Below are 18,339 nucleotides of genomic sequence, written 5' to 3' on the forward strand. Positions count from 1 at the left end.
CCTAGAACTTAGAACTAGTTAAACCTAACTAACCTAAGGACATCACAAACATCCACGCCCGAGGCAGGATTCGAACCTGCGACCGTAGCGGTCTTGCGGTTCCAGACTGCAGCGCCTTTAACCGCACGGCCACTTCGGCCGGCTTTCCACATACTCCTTTCCTCTCCGACTCCGCACAGAACACTCCTCTGTAGAACCACATCTCAAATGCTTCAATTCTCTTCCGTTCCGGTTTTCCCACAGTCTATGTTTCACTACCATACATTGCGATGCTCGAACGTGCATTCTCACAAATTTGTTCCTCAAATTAAAACCTATGTTTGATATTAGTAGATTTTCCTTGGCCAGAAATTCCCTTTTTGCCAGTGCTAGCCTACTTTTGATCTCCTCCTTGCTCCGTCCTTCATTGGTTATTTTGGTGCCTAGGTAGTAGAATTCCTTAACTTCAAATACTTCTTGACCATCAATCCTGATGTTGAAGTTTCTTGCTTTTCTCATTTCTACTACTACTCATTACTTTCCCCTTATTCAATTTACGCTCAATTCTTATTCCGTACTCATTAGATTGTTCACTCCATTCAGCGTATCATGTAATTCTTCTTCACTTTCACTCAGGACAACAATGTCATCAGCGAATCGCATCATTGATACCCTTTCTTCTTGAATTTTAATTCCACTCCGGAACCTTTCTTTTATTTCCATCATTGCTTCTTCGATGTGCAGAGCTATATGAGACATTTAAAGAAGCTGTTATTTTAACAATGTGTATTGTTCATGCAACAGAATCAGAACGAAAGACATTCATCAAGATCGTGACAGAAGAATCCCCAGAACGAAGAAGACCATCAGGACGGCTGACAATGCGATTTTTAGGTAGTGTGGAAAGGGCCTAAAATTTTCGAACTTTCTGATCGAAGAATAGCTAAGTTTGTCAAAATACTGCTCAGTCACTATCAAGCAACCAACAGGAGGTGATCTTTATTACGACAGCTCGTTGGTAAGTGAGGTGAGATTTCGTGAGGTGAAACTCCACATCTGAGCTGGAGCGTGACGTGAGAGTTTTTCAAAACTTCGAACGCAGTTGCCGGTTATAGAAAGGTTAATGCAACAGCGCTGTTTCCATACAGTGTAGCGCATAGAACGCGTGACGCAGTTCTAAAGCTTCGTTGTTCTGCCACGGCCATTTCCCGTGAAAAACAGTTTTGTATTGTAATATACCATACACCCACGCCTAAGGGCGTTTCCATGCTTTCGCACAGTCGTTAGTAAAGCTGTTAATTGCGAAAGCTACAAGTTTCATATGTAACTTGTCCGAGTTTCCATTCCATTATACACTCCTGGAAATTGAAATAAGAACACCGTGAATTCATTGTCCCAGGAAGGGGAATCTTTATTGACACATTCCTGGGGTCAGATACATCACATGATCACACTGACAGAACCACAGGCACATAGACACAGGCAACAGAGCATGCACAATGTCGGCACTAGTACAGTGTATATCCACCTTTCGCAGCAATGCAGGCTGCTATTCTCCCATGGAGACGATCGTAGAGATGCTGGATGTAGTCCTGTGGAACGGCTTGCCATGCCATTTCCACCTGGCGCCTCAGTTGGACCAGCGTTCGTGCTGGACGTGCAGACCGCGTGAGACGACGCTTCATCCAGTCCCAAACATCGTCAATGGGGGACAGATCCGGAGATCTTGCTGGCCAGGGTAGTTGACTTACACCTTCTAGAGCACGTTGGGTGGCACGGGATACATGCGGACGTGCATTGTCCTGTTGGAACAGCAAGTTCCCTTGCCGGTCTAGGAATAGTAGAACGATGGGTTCGATGACGGTTTGGATGTACCGTGCACTATTCAGTGTCCCCTCGACGATCACCAGTGGTGTACGGCCAGTGTAGGAGATCGCTCCCCACACCATGATGCCGGGTGTTGGCCCTGTGTGCCTCGGTCGTATGCAGTCCTGATTGTGGCGCTCACCTGCACGGCGCCAAACATGCATACGACCATCATTGGCACCAAGACAGAAGCGACTCTCATCGCTGAAGACGACACGTCTCCATTCGTCCCTCCATTCACGCCTGTCGCGACACCACTTGAGGCGGGCTGCACGATGTTGGGGCGTGAGCGGAAGACGGCCTAACGGTGTGCGGGACCGTAGCCCAGTTTCATGGAGACGGTTGCGAATGGTCCTCGCCGATACCCCAGGAGCAACAGTGTCCCTAATTTGCTGGGAAGTGGCGGTGCGGTCCCCTACGGCACTGCGTAGGATCCTACGGTCTTGGCGTGCATCTGTGCGTCGCTGCGGTCCGGTCCCAGGTCGACGGGCACGTGCACCTTCCGCCGACCACTGGCGACAACATCGATGTACTGTGGAGACCTCACGCCCCACGTGTTGAGCAATTCGGCGGTACGTCCACCCGGCCTCCCGCATGCCCACTATACGCCCTCGTTCAAAGTCCGTCAACTGCACATACGGTTCACGTCCACGCTGTCGCGGCATGCTACCAGTGTTAAAGACTGCGATGGAGCTCCGTATGCCACGGCAAACTGGCTGACACTGACGGCGGCGGTGCACAAGTGCTGCGCAGCTAGCGCCATTCGAAGGCCAACACTGCGGTTCCTGGTGTGTCCGCTGTGCCGTGCGTGTGATCATTGCTTGTACAGCCCTCTCGCAGTGTCCGGAGCAAGTATGGTGGGTCTGACACACCGGTGTCAGTGTGTTCTTTTTCCATTTCCAGGAGTGTACAAGTGAAAGTAGGTGTGTTCTGTCCTTAACAGGCTCTTCGTTTAACTTTTTAAAATCTTCCATTTAAATTTGTATTCGTAATGCTTTTTCATCTTTTACAGTGGATTTAATAATCCTAAATATCCAATATTTTCGTAACAGTGGTAGTTATTCTACACACTTAATTTCGTACGAAAGACTGCTAATGCATGTTAAACATATCGTTTCAAAATAATAAAAAAATTGAAAAGTAAACATATTTTGTAGGATTTAATATGACGCGAACAACATCGTGCTGCACTCGTCGAAAATTTCAACGTTTTTACAATATAAAAAAGGACTAAACTAAGTTAAATGTAATCTTCTCCCAAATCAGTTTGGCGTGGCATTACATAGTATCGGATTCTATTCCCCACAAGTTGCCGCATCGGGTAGCCGTGCGGTCTTAGGCATCTTGTCACGGTCCGCGTGTCTCCCCCCGTCGGAGGTTAGAGTCCTCCCTCGGGCAAAGGCGTGTGTGTCGTCCTTAGCGTAGGTTGATTTAAGTTAGATTAAATAGTGTGTAGGTTTAGGGATCGATGCCCTCAGCGGTTTGGTCCCAAGAGACCTTACCACAAATTTCCATTTTGCAGTTCCCCACAAATTACAAACGCCAGAGACTATAATGGACCTGGAGACTCAGTTTTTCGCTTGCTGAGTGGATTGTACTGATATCGAACGAGTCCTACTTCACCCTGTCCCACCGAGTCTGCATTATTCGCGTCCTTATTGTAGTGTCTGTAATATCGCTCCTTCCGTTGATCGACAACCTAGTGGATAAATGCAAATTGTGATCGTTCGCAGTTCCATCGGCACAAGATGCGAGTGTACATATTGCAACCCACAGCGAAACGGTCGCCAGCGAGGGAAAGATGATCTGCCTTTCTCAACCGCCGTCGACATTTAAGTAGGCAGCTTCCCACAGACGCGGTGCTGCAACCAACACATATACCTCAGGCCGCGGCGTTATTCACATGGCTTGTCCCTCTGGTTTCTTGGGGTGTATAAGAGAAAGAGACACCATCATAACGACAGTATGCGTGTGTGTGTGTGTGTGTGTGTGTGTGTGTGTGTGTGTGTGTGTGTCTACTTCCTGTCGCCTGTAAGACAACAGATGTTGCGCCGGACTTGGGTTATAAGTGGTTTTCGTGTTGCTCTGTGTACGTGGCGTTTGGACTGCACTTGATTACCATTTCGGTCTTGAAACTCATGAGAACACGACAAATGCTATAACCTGATTTCCCAGAAACTCCGCTCAATAGAAGAGTAGTCAGAATAAGCGTACATGCGTCTCGGCTTATCCGCAGACGTCTGACCGTTCTGAGAAAACGACACTCAAAGTTTTCTTGGTACTTTATGTGCATTTTAGTCAGGAAACAATTCACTCGAAGTAGTGGCAACGTGGCTACCGTCACAGTTGCTCACTTTTGCTCTTCGTGTTCGAAACCCGATGATTATTTTTTTTTTCCAGTTATCTATCCATGTCCGTAGAAGATTACTATATGATAGTTTTCCTCTGTATATTGAAATTACGTTGTCCTTATTCGTCTGCTAATTGAATGTGTGATAAAGAAACCATAGAAAAATAATAAACAATTGTGAAAAATATTTGAAATTGTTTTCGGTAAAATTCCTGTAGTGTATATTGACTCATAATCAACTGAAAGTGCCAGTTTTCCGAAAAGTAATCCGTTATGCGTGGTTTGACGAGAAATTGTTAACGCGTGAAGTCTCCAGCAACGTTAAGGACGCTTCTTTCCCGAATGAGACTTATACGAAGAAATATCACTGTGGCTAAACTGGTCTTGCATGATGTTTGTCGTGCTCGGAATTACTATGTTTAGAATATTTCTACGATCGGTATCATCCTAGGGAACGCACTAACTGTTCCTGAAGAATAAACATAAGACTAAAATATAAGATATGTGTCAATACGGAAATTTAGAAAGATGCAACCCCTGAAAAAACCATGTGCATATGTACTCCATAATAAAGGTATGACATTTATTGTGAAACCCAGTTGTAATTTTACAATTAATATAACGCCGTTGTATCTCCTAATTTACAGGAAACATTCTTGTAGTAATCTCCTACGGACATGCGTAGATAAACGAAAAAATAAGAAAAAATAAACAAAAACAATGATCGTGTTTCGAACACTGGACGCAGAACTGAGAGGACCACGAACGTAACCTTTACGGCACCAGCTGATCTGGGCTTATCCTACGATTAAAGGCATCTACATACGTACGTCGTAAACTTTGGCGCTTGTTTTCTCAGAAGAGTTTCTACGGATAAACTTAGGCACATGTTCGCTTATTTTGGCTCTTCTTCCACTGAGCGAAGTTTCGAAAAATCGGGTTACGGAACGTATCGTGTTCTCCTCATCAGTTTCTTGTATTGTGAGAACTATGGAAGTAAATTGTGTTGTATCCACATCATTACACTGCTAATTGTAGTCACTCTAAAGAATGTGAAGTGTATCAAGAAAGCGTTAGAGCGCGAGGAACAGTACCTCTTTCAGGCATCTCCAAAGGTCACCTTTCAGCTCAACAAAACCTGACCACATGTGAGCAAGAGGCAAGCCTTCTTCGAGCAACGACAGAAATCACTGTTACCTAGTTACAAGTTTGCGTGGCACGATGATCGTGGAAAACCGGAATCATGCCGTGGGAGGAGAGTCTCCAGAAACAAATAGCGGATACATGAGATCACCAACAGCAGCATTTAGCACACTAGGGTTTCCAAGCCATATAGGACTCTCAGAGTCAGAGATCGAGCACTGTTTTCTTATTGCAATTGTTTGTTATCAATATTTTAATACGTGTAACATATTTAGTTTGATTCCCTTGCGTCCTCACTGATGCAATATTTTTCACAAGGGTAAGCGTACTTACCCACCATTGATAGAACTATTTCTTACTTAATGGGGAAATCGAACACATTAAATTTTGTGCCGTAAATTTTTTCTTATTATAAACCGTTTTGCCGCTTATTATACTATCACCAGCTAACAATCAAACCAAAGGTCTTAATGGATGTATGATAGGTTGTAGAGACCAAGAGGCACAGAATAGACTTGTGTGAAGAGTTCCATTAAAATCAGGCGTAGAATTGAAGAGAACGTGTATATAGTTCCTTACTCCTATCATCTAGCCGTATAAGGTCTTCGTAACGCCGAAGATAAGTTCAGAGTACGATCTACCTCTATGGAACTCTGCCAGGTACTTGCCAAGTTCTTGATGTACTGTTTTCCCTACACTGGTAGGAAGCGCTTTACATTATATTTTCTGAGACCAAAAGTTTGGAAACTTCACCTCCCCATTACCTAAGCTCTTGTTCTCCTCATTGTCCAAAGAATGTATATGGATCATTAGCCAGCTTTCGGACGTACGTGTATTTTATTTCACAAATATTATTACTTGCCACTGACCCCTCTCAACGGGTTATTTCTCCTAGTATATCTAGCTTTTATATCATAAGGGAAGGGAGAAACGGCTACTATTTTATTTCTTTCATTATCTACCACTACTGAAGTTTTTGTTTTATTTGTTTTTTCTGTGCCGACTTCTCCAAACCTATGCTTTCTCTCGCTGTAGGATAAATATCCATTTACGTTCAGGCACTGATCACTGAAAGTCTTCACTAGTAAGTTCGATTTCAGCTTTCAACTTCGTCTTATAAACTCGTTGACAAAGAAAGTTCGTAACATTCTCCTCTTTAACTTCGTTTTAACAGGACATTAGATTCCTGATTCCAGAGGTTCGAGAACCGTGCAGGAATTAGCAAAACACTCAAGAACTTCTGAAAGCAATCCTGAATTTTTGCCAAACGTTTCTGAACAGACGCTGAAAATTTCAACATGTTGCTCAATGAAATGCGCGAAGCCAACATTTAAATACAGAAGGAGTGAACGACACAGCGGCGGCTTCTCCGCTTCTCAACCTCCTAACAACCAGAGTATCTAAATCTGTCTCAATAAAACTCCCTTCGTGTAACAGAAAACGCAGAGGAACTTTCACTCACAGGCAGCCAGATGTGGATGCTGGTGCGTTACATTTATTTATTACGAAAGATTATTATTACTGTTACTATTGTAGTTCTCTCTACAGCTGAGGCTGCGAAGACAGGCTAATGACATAAGGCCGGAAAGTAAGATAGGGAGTACGAGTCCATATGCTGGAAGGAACTTCAGGAAAGAATGCTGGTGGTGGTATACAGTTTCTGTTTACCAGACTGTTTTCAGATTTAAATCCGATGGTTTCCTGCGGTGTCTTATTGAGCAGCCGGCCGCATGGCCGAACGGTTCTAGGCCCCTCAGTCCGGCACAGTACTGCTGCTACGGTCGCAGGTTCGAATCCTGGATGTGTGTGATGTCCTTAGAAATAGTTCTAAGTCTAGGGGACTGATGACCTCAGATGTTAACTCCCATAGTGCTTAGATCCATTTGAACCATTTTTCTTATTGAGCGCGACACGGTTGATGGTGGTGGATAAGGAGGTTGGGAAGCTGAGCTATGTTTTACTCTGCTGCTGTTGAAGAGGAATAGCCAAGAAGTTTAACTTCTCCCAACATTTAAAAGTCTCCATTATGGCACGAGCACAGTATTATAAGAAACATACATTCAGCACAGACTTACACACAGAAGTTTACCAAAAAGGCACAGGTGACAGATGGGAAGAAGTAATGCAAAAACAGCTTACTAAAGCTTTTCCAAAACATGTGAGATATCTCAGTCACCACGCACACCAACAACAAAACGTATTCATGGTGGCAGTCGTTATCAACATTGACGTAGAATCATCTACGCCAAAATATTAGTGACAAAAGAGAGGAAATATAAGGAAAGGCTAAAAGACAATGCAATGAAAAGCATTTGGGGAAGATGAGAACCCACTAAAACAGAAAAACAGCCAAAGTTCATTTACATGATCACTGGTTTCGGGTAGGAACTCATTTTCAGATAATCCCAGAAGACAGAAAACCAAACTTAGTCTTGTACAGTACAGCTGTTACCAAATTATTAAGCGCACGTAAAAAAATACAGAGCGTATCATTTCAATATATACGTACCAGATAGTGAAAATGGTATTCACAAAAATACGAGGACCATGTCAAGATAACAACATATACGTACATGACATGGGAAATGTCAAAAATTGTTTCATTTTCATATAATTCTGTAAGGTTATGGTAATGTTCTTATGGCTGTAAAGGGTTGGAAGTGATGAAGTCTTTTAATGTCCTGTTATTTGTTTTCTTTTAATACTAATGTTCTAGTTCTCTTTAATGATTCTTACGTATCATCGCGGCGTGATGTTACGTATTTAACTATTTTTGGTAAAATTTTAAAAGTATTAATTTTATTGTTGATTTGAACTTTTATTGTATTAATTGTTGTATTTTTGATGTTTGGAGAATACTGTAATAAATAAAAAGATATTTCCTATATCCTGATAGGGCGTCCCCTCCCTGCGGGTTCCTTACGGCAGTGGGAAGAGTGGACTGCCAGTTATCTGTATGCACTGTAACTGTTCATTTGCACTCTGTTATGCGTGTATGCTTGTTATCTAAATATGCCTCTTATATTCTGGGAAATATCAGTTTGATTATCTGGTACTTATATCTTGAGGCGAAACGTTCTCTCCTTTTTTTGTATGTGCTTAATAATTTGGTAATAGTTGTATTGTACATGATTGTAATTTTAGTTTTCTCTCTTGAGGGATGACTTGAAATGGGGTCCGACCTAAAACCAGTTATCAAGTAAATCGAAACTGAAATTTGCAACTTTGGCTGTTTTCCCGTTTTACTGATTAACACAGGTTGCCGGCCTGTAATTTCTCCAGCAAATTGGAAGTTCGTATAACGAGAAAAATATAAAGGGCATTTTGAGAACATAAAGGCTTATATACTCGAGAACGCACCCTTATGGAGCAGTTAGCTTTCACATTGTCCTGTGAATAGGGTACCTTTCCACGTAAACTGAACACTACTTACATGATTGACAGAAGTATTTGCCTTGATCAGTATTAGCAGGTTTCATATTTATGTCTCACATCCATTATCTGCCACATATTTGTAAACCCAATGTTGCTGTTGTCGCTTTCTGTCCGAAGACTGCTACTCTGTATTGTGCAAGCCTCCGAATAACTACTTCAACCTACATCCTTCTGAATCTGTTGCTGTATTCATCTTTTGATCTTCTTCTACGTTCTTATCCTCTTACCCTTCCCTCCAACACTAAAGTGTTGAGCCCTTGATGTCTCACAATGTGACCTGTCGACCGATCCCTTCTTCTAGTACCGAGCGAGGTGGCGCAGTGGTTCGACACTGGACTCGCATTCGGGAGGACGACGGTTCAATCCCGCGTCCGGCCATCCTGATTTAGGTTTTCCGTGATTTCCCTAAGTCGCTCCAGGCAAATGCCGGGATGGTTCCTTTCAAAGGGCACGGCCGAATTCCCTACCTGTCCTTCCCTAATCCGATGAGACCGATGACCTCGCTGTCTGGTCTTCCCCAAAACAACCAACCACCCAACCTTCTTCTAGTAAGGCTGTGAGCCAAGTTTCTATTCTCCCCAATTCCGTACAGTACCTGCCGATTAGTTACGTGATCTACCCAACTAATGTTCAGTGTTCGTCTGCAACACCACATTTCAAAAGTTTCTATTCTCTTATAGTCTAAATTATATAGTCCATGTTTCACTTTCATACGTGGCAGCACTCCATACAAATACATTCAGAAAAGTCTTTTTGACATTTAAATCCATGAAAAGAAGAATCTTGTGGCATCGTTGGCCGGGAGGCCCCGTCTGGGGAAGTTCGGCAGCCGGGTGCAAGTCTTATTTCAAGTGACGCCACACTGGACGATTTGCACGTCGATGATGATGAGGACAACACAACACGCAGTCCACGAGGGGAAAAAATCTCTAACCCGGGCAAGCTGCGTGGTAGGCAAGCATGTAACCACTCAGCTAAAAAAAATGGTTCAAATGGCTCTGAGCACTATGAAACTTAACATCTATGGTCATCAGTCCCCTAGAACTACTTAAACCTAACTAACCTAAGGACATCACAGAACACCCAGTCATCACGAGGCAGAGAAAATCACTGACCCCGCCGGGAATCGAACTCGGGAACGCGGGCGCGGGAAGTGAGAACGCTACCGCACGACCACGAGCTGCGGACCCACTCAGCTAAACAGGGCGGACTTAATCCTATATTCGATATTAACAAACTTCTCTTCTTCTGAAACACTTTTCTGCCCATTTACAGTATACATTTACATCATCTCCACTTCGGCCGTAATCAGTTATTTTGCTGCCCAAATAGCAAACCTCATCTACTACTTTAAGTGTCTCGTTTACTAATCTAATTCCTTCAGCACAGTAGATTTAATTCGACTACATTCAATTATCATTGTTTTGCTTTTGTTGAAGTTTATCTTATATCTTGCTTTCAAGACCCTTTTCATTCCGTTCAACTACTGTTACAAGTCCTTTGCTGTCTCTGACAGATTTACAATGTCATCGGCAGACCTCAAACTTTTTATTTCTTCTCCCCGGACTTTAATTTCTACTACAAATTTTTCTATGGTTTTCTTTACTGCTTGCTTACTGTACAGATTGAGCAACATGGGGGATTGGCTACCACTCTGTTTCATCCCTTCTCAACCAGTGCTTCCTCTTCATGCCCCTCGACTCTTTTGGCTTTTGTACAAGTTGCAAATAGCTTTTCGCTCCCTGTATTTTACCCCTGCTATCTTCAGAATTTCAGTCAACATTGTCACAAGCTTTCTCTAAGTCTACAAATGCCATAAACGTAGGTTTGCCTTTCCTTAACCTATCTTCGAAAAGCAGACGTAGGATCAGTATTATCTTACATGTTCCTAAATTTCTGCGGAATCCAAACTGATCTTTCCCGAGGTCGGCTTCTACCAGCTTTTCCATTCTTGTACAAGGAATTCGTCTCAGTATTTTGCAAGCATGACTTATTAAACAGATAGTTCGGTAACATTAACACCTGTAAGCACCTCCTTTCTTTCGAATTTGAGTTATTATATCTATGATAGGCAATGAAAACCTCACAAGTCCTATTTGTTGGATTTTACGGGAGAAACAAAAACAGCTTCTTAAAAATAATATAAACGGATACAGACAAATTTGCTACAAGTGTAGCCATATACTAGAAGCCTAGTTATTGACAGATTATAAAAATCCATGCACTATTAAATGTCACTTTGGTAATGGAATTTATGGCCACTGAAACTACGAGGTTTTCAAAGACAAATGGGGTCACGAGGTTTTCATCGATGTTGTTGTTGTTGTGTCCTTCAGTCCAGAGACTGGTTTGATGCAGCTCTCCATGCTACTATATCCTGTGCAAGCTTCTTCATCTCCCAGCACCTACTGCAACCTACATCCTTCTGAATCTGCTTAGCGTATTCATCTCTTGGTCTCCCTCTGCGATTTTTACCCTCCACTCTGCCCTCCAATACTAAACTGGTGATCCCTCATCAGGGTTAGGATACAACCCTGTCTCACTCCCTTCCCAACCACTGCTTCCTTTTCAATCCCCTCAACTCTTATAACTGCCATCTGGTTTCTGTACAAATTGTAAATAGCCTTTCGCTCCCTGTGTTTTACCCCTGCCACCTTCAGAATTTGAAAGAGAGTATTCCAGTAAACATTGTCAAAAGCTTTTTCTAAGTCTACAAATGCTACAAACGTATGTTTGCCCTTCCTTAATCTATGTTCTAAGATAGGTCGTATGGTCAGTATGGCCTCACGTGTTCCATCATTTCTACGGAATCCTAACAAATCTTCCCCAAGGTCGGCTTTACCGGTTTTTCCATTCGTCTGTTGGGATTGGAATTACTATATTCTTCTTGAAGTCTGAGGGTATTGCGCCTGTCTCATACATCTTGCTCACCTGATGGTAGAGTTTTGTCAGCGCTGGCTCTCCCAAGGCTATCAGTAGTTCTAATGGATTGTTCTTTTCATCGATATTCTTCCTGAACTCACCTGTCTCACAGATGTTGCACACCTGACGGAAGAGTTTTGTTACGGCTGGCTCTCTCAAGGCTATCAGTAGTCCTGACGGAACGTCGTCTGCTCCTACGGTCTTGTTTCTTCTCGCATTATCGTGTCTCATCTACGTCATCTACCTCCCTTTTCTCCGAGGATCTCTTTAATTTTCCTGTAGGCGGTACCAATCTTTCCCCTAAAACCCAAATCATATTGAGTAAGATACTGCTGCCGCGCTCTTGACTGTAGCGAGGCAACAAGAGTCTGAAGCTCAGGTAAGATCCCTTAGGTGAAAGAGACTTCTTTAGGTGTAAGTAATTAAACTTTATATGATTATCACTGCATGTGGAACCACAAAATAGCAAAAAATCTTCAAATGTATGTGAAATCTTATGGCACTTAACTGCTAACGTCATCAGTCCCTAAGCTTACACAGTACTTAACCTAAATTATCCTAAGGACATAGACCCATGCCCGAGGGAGTACTCGAACCTCCGCCGGGACCAGCCGCACAGTCCATGACTGCAGCGCCTTAGACCGCTCGGCTAATCCCTCGCGGACCCCAAAATAACAGAATCAGACACTTGTACACAACGCTCACCATGACAACGTGATATTGTCACCCACAGTCGTCTTCAGAAAAAAAAGAACACCTCGAACAACTAGAGATAGGATGTTGATGATAACAGGACATGTACATTAGTATACTCTGGAGAAATGATTAGCACCTGAGCCACATGGGCCCGTGGATTCGACGTCAACACTGATATCTCGGCGCACCACCACGTACTGGTAAAATGTGCCTGCCCCTCTAGTTATCGCTAAAAACCGAAGGTAAGGGAACAGTGTGACTTGTGCAGACGCGCAGGATACCTTGCAGACGTCTGTGCGAACCGTACCGTCAAATCAGTGAGTTTCAAAGAGGGCGCATGAGACAATGTGATGCTTCCATCTACAAAATTGCTGCTAGTGTGGGGCAAATTGTTTCGGCGGTGCAACAGGTGTCGGCAGAATGGTTCACGGAAGCCCATAGAACACGACAAAATAGGTCAGGATATACCATTGTACCACCCACATCAGTCTCCCCCCCCCCCCACCCCCCACCCCCCAAGAGAAGAGAAAATCGGCACCTCATGCGAATGGCATTGCAGGTCAGATCTGCATCCTCCTCAGCTCTGTCGCAACACTGGAACGCATCGTACAGTATCAGGTTTGACAGTCTGTCGCCGTTTGCTACGACTTGGGTTACGCGCCCGTCGTCCACTTCTTCTCCTACCTTTGATGAGTGTGCAGAAACAGGCTAGACGGCAACAGTGCATGTAACGACGTCGCCGAGGACAGGAATGGCATCAGATAGTGTTTTTGGACGAATCCAGGCTCTGTTTGTTTGAAAATGATGGCCGCATTTTGGTTCGCCGCAGACAGGGGGGAGCGACATCACAGTGACTCCATTCGACAAAGACGAAAAGTTCCAACTCAAGGCCTTATGGTACGCGGTGTTATAGGGTACAACCACAAATCACAGCTGATACGCGCGCAGAGCACTGTGGCCAGTGTGACCTACGTCAATGACATCCTGCGACCAGTAGCCACACCCTTTCTGCACAACACCCAACACGCCATTCTTCAGCAAGATAACGCAGGACCCCACGGTGCTGCATGAACACAGGTCTTCTTGGTGTCAGTATGTCAGCCTATTGCCCTGGCCCGCCACCTCACCAGACTTGTCGCCACTCGGAAATACACTCCTGGAAATTGAAATAAGAACACCGTGAATTCATTGTCCCAGGAAGGGGAAACTTTATTGACACATTCCTGGGGTCAGATACATCACATGATCACACTGACAGAACCACAGGCACATAGACACAGGCAACAGAGCATTCACAATGTCGGCACTAGTACAGTGTATATCCACCTTTCGCAGCAATGCAGGCTGCTATTCTCCCATGGAGACGATCGTAGAGATGCTGGATGTAGTCCTGTGGAACGGCTTGCCATGCCATTTCCACCTGGCGCCTCAGTTGGACCAGCGTTCGTGCTGGACGTGCAGACCGCGTCAGACGACGCTTCATCCAGTCCCAAACATGCTCAATGGGGGACAGATCCGGAGATCTTGCTGGCCAGGGTAGTTGACTTACACCTTCTAGAGCACGTTGGGTGGCACGGGATACATGCGGACGTGCATTGTCCTGTTGGAACAGCAAGTTCCCTTGCCGGTCTAGGAATGGTAGAACGATGGGTTCGATGACAGTTTGGATGTACCGTGCACTATTCAGTGTCCGCTCGACGATCACCAGTGGTGTACGGCCAGTGTAGGAGATAGCTCCCCACACCATGATGCCGGGTGTTGGCCCTGTGTGCCTCGGTCGTATGCAGTCCTGCTTGTGGCGCTCACCTGCACGGCGCCAAACACGCATACGACCATCATTGGCACCAAGGCAGAAGCGACTCTCATCGCTGAAGACGACACGTCTCCATTCGTCCCTCCATTCACGCCTGTCGCGACACCACTGGAGGCGGGCTGCACGATGTTGGGGCGTGAGCGGAAGACGGCCTAACGGTGTGTGGGACCGTAGCCCAGCTTCATGGAGACGGTTGCGAATGGTCCTCGCCGATACCCCAGGAGCAACAGTGTCCCTAATTTGCTGGGAAGTGGCGGTGCGGTCCCCTACGGCACTGCGTAGGATCCTACGGTCTTGGCGTGCATCTGTGCGTCGCTGCGGTCCGGTCCCAGGTCGACGGGCACGTGCACCTTCCGCCGACCACTGGCGACAACATCGATGTACTGTGGAGACCTCACGCCGCACGTGTTGAGCAATTCGGCGGTACGTCCACCCGGCCTCCCGCATGCCCACTATACGCCCTCGCTCAAAGTCCGTCAACTGCACATACGGTTCACGTCCACGCTGTCGCGGCATGCTGCCAGTGTTAAAGACTGCGATGAAGCTCCGTATGCCACGGCAAACTGGCTGACACTGACGGCGGCGGTGCACAAGTGCTGCGCAGCTAGCGCCATTCGACGGCCAACACCGCGGTTCCTGGTGTGTCCGCTGTGCCGTGCGTGTGATCATTGCTTGTACAGCCCTCTCGCAGTGTCCGGAGCAAGTATGGTGGGTCTGACACACCGGTGTCAATGTGTTCTTTTTCCATTTCCAGGAGTGTATGTCGGCACACCACAGGACGCCATTCGCGCCTTATAAGCGTCGAAGCCATGACGCGTGGGACAAGTTATCAGGGCCCATGACGGACGTTGTGCCTGTTAGCCAACAGGAAACTTGCTGAACCAAGGTGACAGAAACTCTAATTATTTCTGCAGAATATACTAATGTACATGTCCTGTAAACATGAACGTCCCATCCCTAGTCGTTCTGCTTTTTTACGAACCTAAGTTTATTTCAGAATGAACGCCACAGCTGCATGTGAGGGTGCTAATGTCGGACATGCACCAAGTACACAGTTATTGGCTCTGTCGTGGCACAGTGCAAGAAGAGCGCAGTTGATTTGTACTCACGCGAAGTGGCGCTTCTTCTCCTGGTGGTGCGCCAGCTGGCGGGCGTTGCAGAAGGTGCGGTCGCACACGTTGCACGCCAGTTCGTCTGAAACAGAACACCAAGGCACACTTAAACTCACATGTCCAAAAATCACGGTGCTAAACGCAGCCTCCCGGCGAACACTGGTGGCAGTGCGATGCAGTGCCTGGCGCCAGTGCTGATTTCTTACTGCACAGTGTACTAGAGAGCGAGTAGAGTACGGCAATCCAGCGCTCCAACTCACGCTACTTCACCATTCTGGCCAAAAGTAATGCGTGGATCAACAACAAGCGATGGATTCGTTTTATTGGTATGAATAACTCGCACGAAAGCATGACAGTAAGAACCGTCTTAATTATTATGCACATCATATTTTTAAAGATGGTTACGTAGACTGAAAATCTGACGGTCATAACTACATATACGGAACTAATCAGCACCATATACACTTGAAAGGTGCCTGTTTGTTTGGTCTTTCATTTGCTCACCAAATCCAAATGGCTCCAAGCAACATGGGACTTATTGTCTGAGGTCATCAGTCTCCCAGACTTAGGAGATAAGTAATGCAACACATTTTTTTTCTCGGCCAATTTTGGTTGAAAAAACCGGAAATTTCTTGTGGAATATTTTCAAACATTCCCGCTTCGTCTCGTATAGTTTCATTGACTTCCAACAGGTGGCAGCGCTGTACGGAACTGTTAAAATGGCGTCTGTAACGGATGTGCGTTGCAAACGACGGGCAGTGATCGAGTTTCTTTTGGCGGAAAACCAGGGCATCTCAGATATTCATAGGCGCTTGCAGAATGTCTACGGTGATCTGGCAGTGGACAAAAGCACGGCGAGTCGTTGGGCAAAGCGTTTGTCATCATCGCCGCAAGGTCAAGCAAGACTGTCTGATCTCCCGCGTGCGGGCCGGCCGTGCACAGCTGTGACTCCTGCAATGGCGGAGCGTGCGAACACACTCGTTCGAGATGATCGACGGGTCACCATCAAACAACTCAGTGCTCAACTTGACATCTCTGTTGGTAGTGCTGTCACAATTGTTCACCAGTTGGGATATTGAAAGGTTTGTTCCCGCTGGGTCCCTCGTTGTCTAACCGAACACCATAAAGAGCAAAGGAGAACCATCTGTGCGGAATTGCTTGCTCGTCATGTGGCTGAGGGTGACAATTTCTTGTCAAAGATTGTTACAGGCGATGAAACATGGGTTCATCACCTCGAACCTGAAACAAAACGGCAATCAATGGAGTGGCGCCACACCCACTCCCCTACCAAGAAAAAGTTTAAAGCCATACCCTCAGCCGGTAAAGTCATGGTTACAGTCTTCTGGGACGCTGAAGAGGTTATTCTGTTCGATGTCCTTCCCCATGGTCAAACGATCAACTCTGAAGTGTATTGTGCTACTCTTCAGAAATTGAAGAAACGACTTCAGCGTGTTCGTAGGCACAAAAATCTGAACGAACTTCTCCTTCTTCATGACAACGCAAGACCTCACACAAGTCTTCGCACCCGAGAGGAGCTCACAAAACTTCAGTGAACTGTTCTTCCTCATGCACCCTACAGCCCCGATCTCGCACCGTCGGATTTCCATATGTTGGCCCAACGAAGGACGCAATCCGTGGGAGGCACTACGCGGATGATGAAGAAGTTATTGATGCAGTACGACGTTGGCTCCGACATCGACCAGTGGAATGGTACCGTGCAAGCATACAGGCCCTCATTTCAAGGTGGCATAAGGCCGTAGCATTGAATGGAGATTACGTTGAAAAATATTGTTGTGTAGCTAAAAGATTGGGGAATAACCTGGTGTATTTCAATGCTGAATAAAACAACCCCTGTTTCAGAAAAAAAAGTGTTGCATTACTTATTGAACTGCCCTCATACTTAAACCTAACAAACCTAAGGACGTCACACAGATCTATGTCCGAGGCAGCATTCGAAACTGCTACCATATTAGCAACGCGGTTCCGGACTGAAGCGACTAAAACCGCTCGTCCACAGCGGCCGGGATTTGCTCACCACTTATCTTAACTTTTTCAAGATATGTACATGGTTATAAATTACAGGCGCAGCAATCAGTCGTTCTGGTTGTTTTTTTTTTTCAGGTTTTACTACCCAAATCCAGATTTCGGCTAGTACCTAGCCATTATCTGTGCAATATTTGCTAGTATTAAAAGATCTGTGAGTGACGCCCGAACAACAGGGAACTGACATGTATCGAGACTAGCAGATAGTGCATTGGTAATGGTTAGGCACTAGCCGAAATCTGGATTTGCTTAATAAAAACTGCAAAAAAAAAGAAGATTGATTTCTCTATAATTTATAAATCACATAACAGACGCTGAGTGCACTCGCTTTCCTAATGGAAGGTAACTTAATCTGTATTATTTATTTTACAATTCTCTGAAATACTTCCGCGAACTATTAGCTCACCCACTGAATCGATATTTAATCTTTGGTGAGCCGATAGCCAGCAGTCGGTAGCATGGTTTGATCTGTGGGGAATGCCATGTTCTTCCTTGTTACAATGAAGTCAGCCATTAAATTCATGGTACAATGCCTTGAAGTGTTAAGCTATGGAGCCATGGTTTTGTACAATCTATATCACATGCAAGGCGACAGGTAAGATCTTTGCACGTTATATTCAGTTCTAAAGTGAGATTAGTCAGGTAGTCCATCTGTATCAGTCCACGATCCGAGAAACTTCCACATATTCGTATATATAACCTTGAAGAGGTTGCGAATTACACACGTCAAAAAACGTTATGCATCACCTCGGTTCCCAGAACTCCTGAAGATGCCTTTGCCTGTGGGTATTGTATCACATACTGACTGTTCAGAGATGTCACCATGCATGACCAGCGCCTATTAGACGGAGGGGGTTCGACAGCCGATCAGTTCAAGTCATTCCACCAGGAAGGAAGTACACGGCTCGTGTTGTCTGTAGTTCAAAAGTTTCCAGGCGTCTCGGAGTGAACCAAAGCGACATTATTCGGACATGGAGGAG

The 18,339-nt window shown here is 45.2% G+C and overlaps 1 protein-coding gene across 1 annotated transcript in view; it reads right to left on the bottom strand.

Annotated features, from left to right (window-relative positions):
• The window catches only part of LOC124788418, a 253,392-nt gene that overhangs the window by 125,330 nt on the left and 109,723 nt on the right, over positions 1–18,339 (bottom strand). The window contains exon 3 of the mRNA XM_047255684.1: positions 15,314–15,398. Within this exon, the coding sequence (XP_047111640.1) occupies positions 15,314–15,398 (85 nt within the window). The remainder of the gene's footprint in view (positions 1–15,313; positions 15,399–18,339) is intronic.

The sequence above is a fragment of the Schistocerca piceifrons genome, chromosome 3 (assembly GCF_021461385.2).
Source record: "Schistocerca piceifrons isolate TAMUIC-IGC-003096 chromosome 3, iqSchPice1.1, whole genome shotgun sequence".
Lineage (NCBI taxonomy): Eukaryota > Metazoa > Arthropoda > Insecta > Orthoptera > Acrididae > Schistocerca > Schistocerca piceifrons.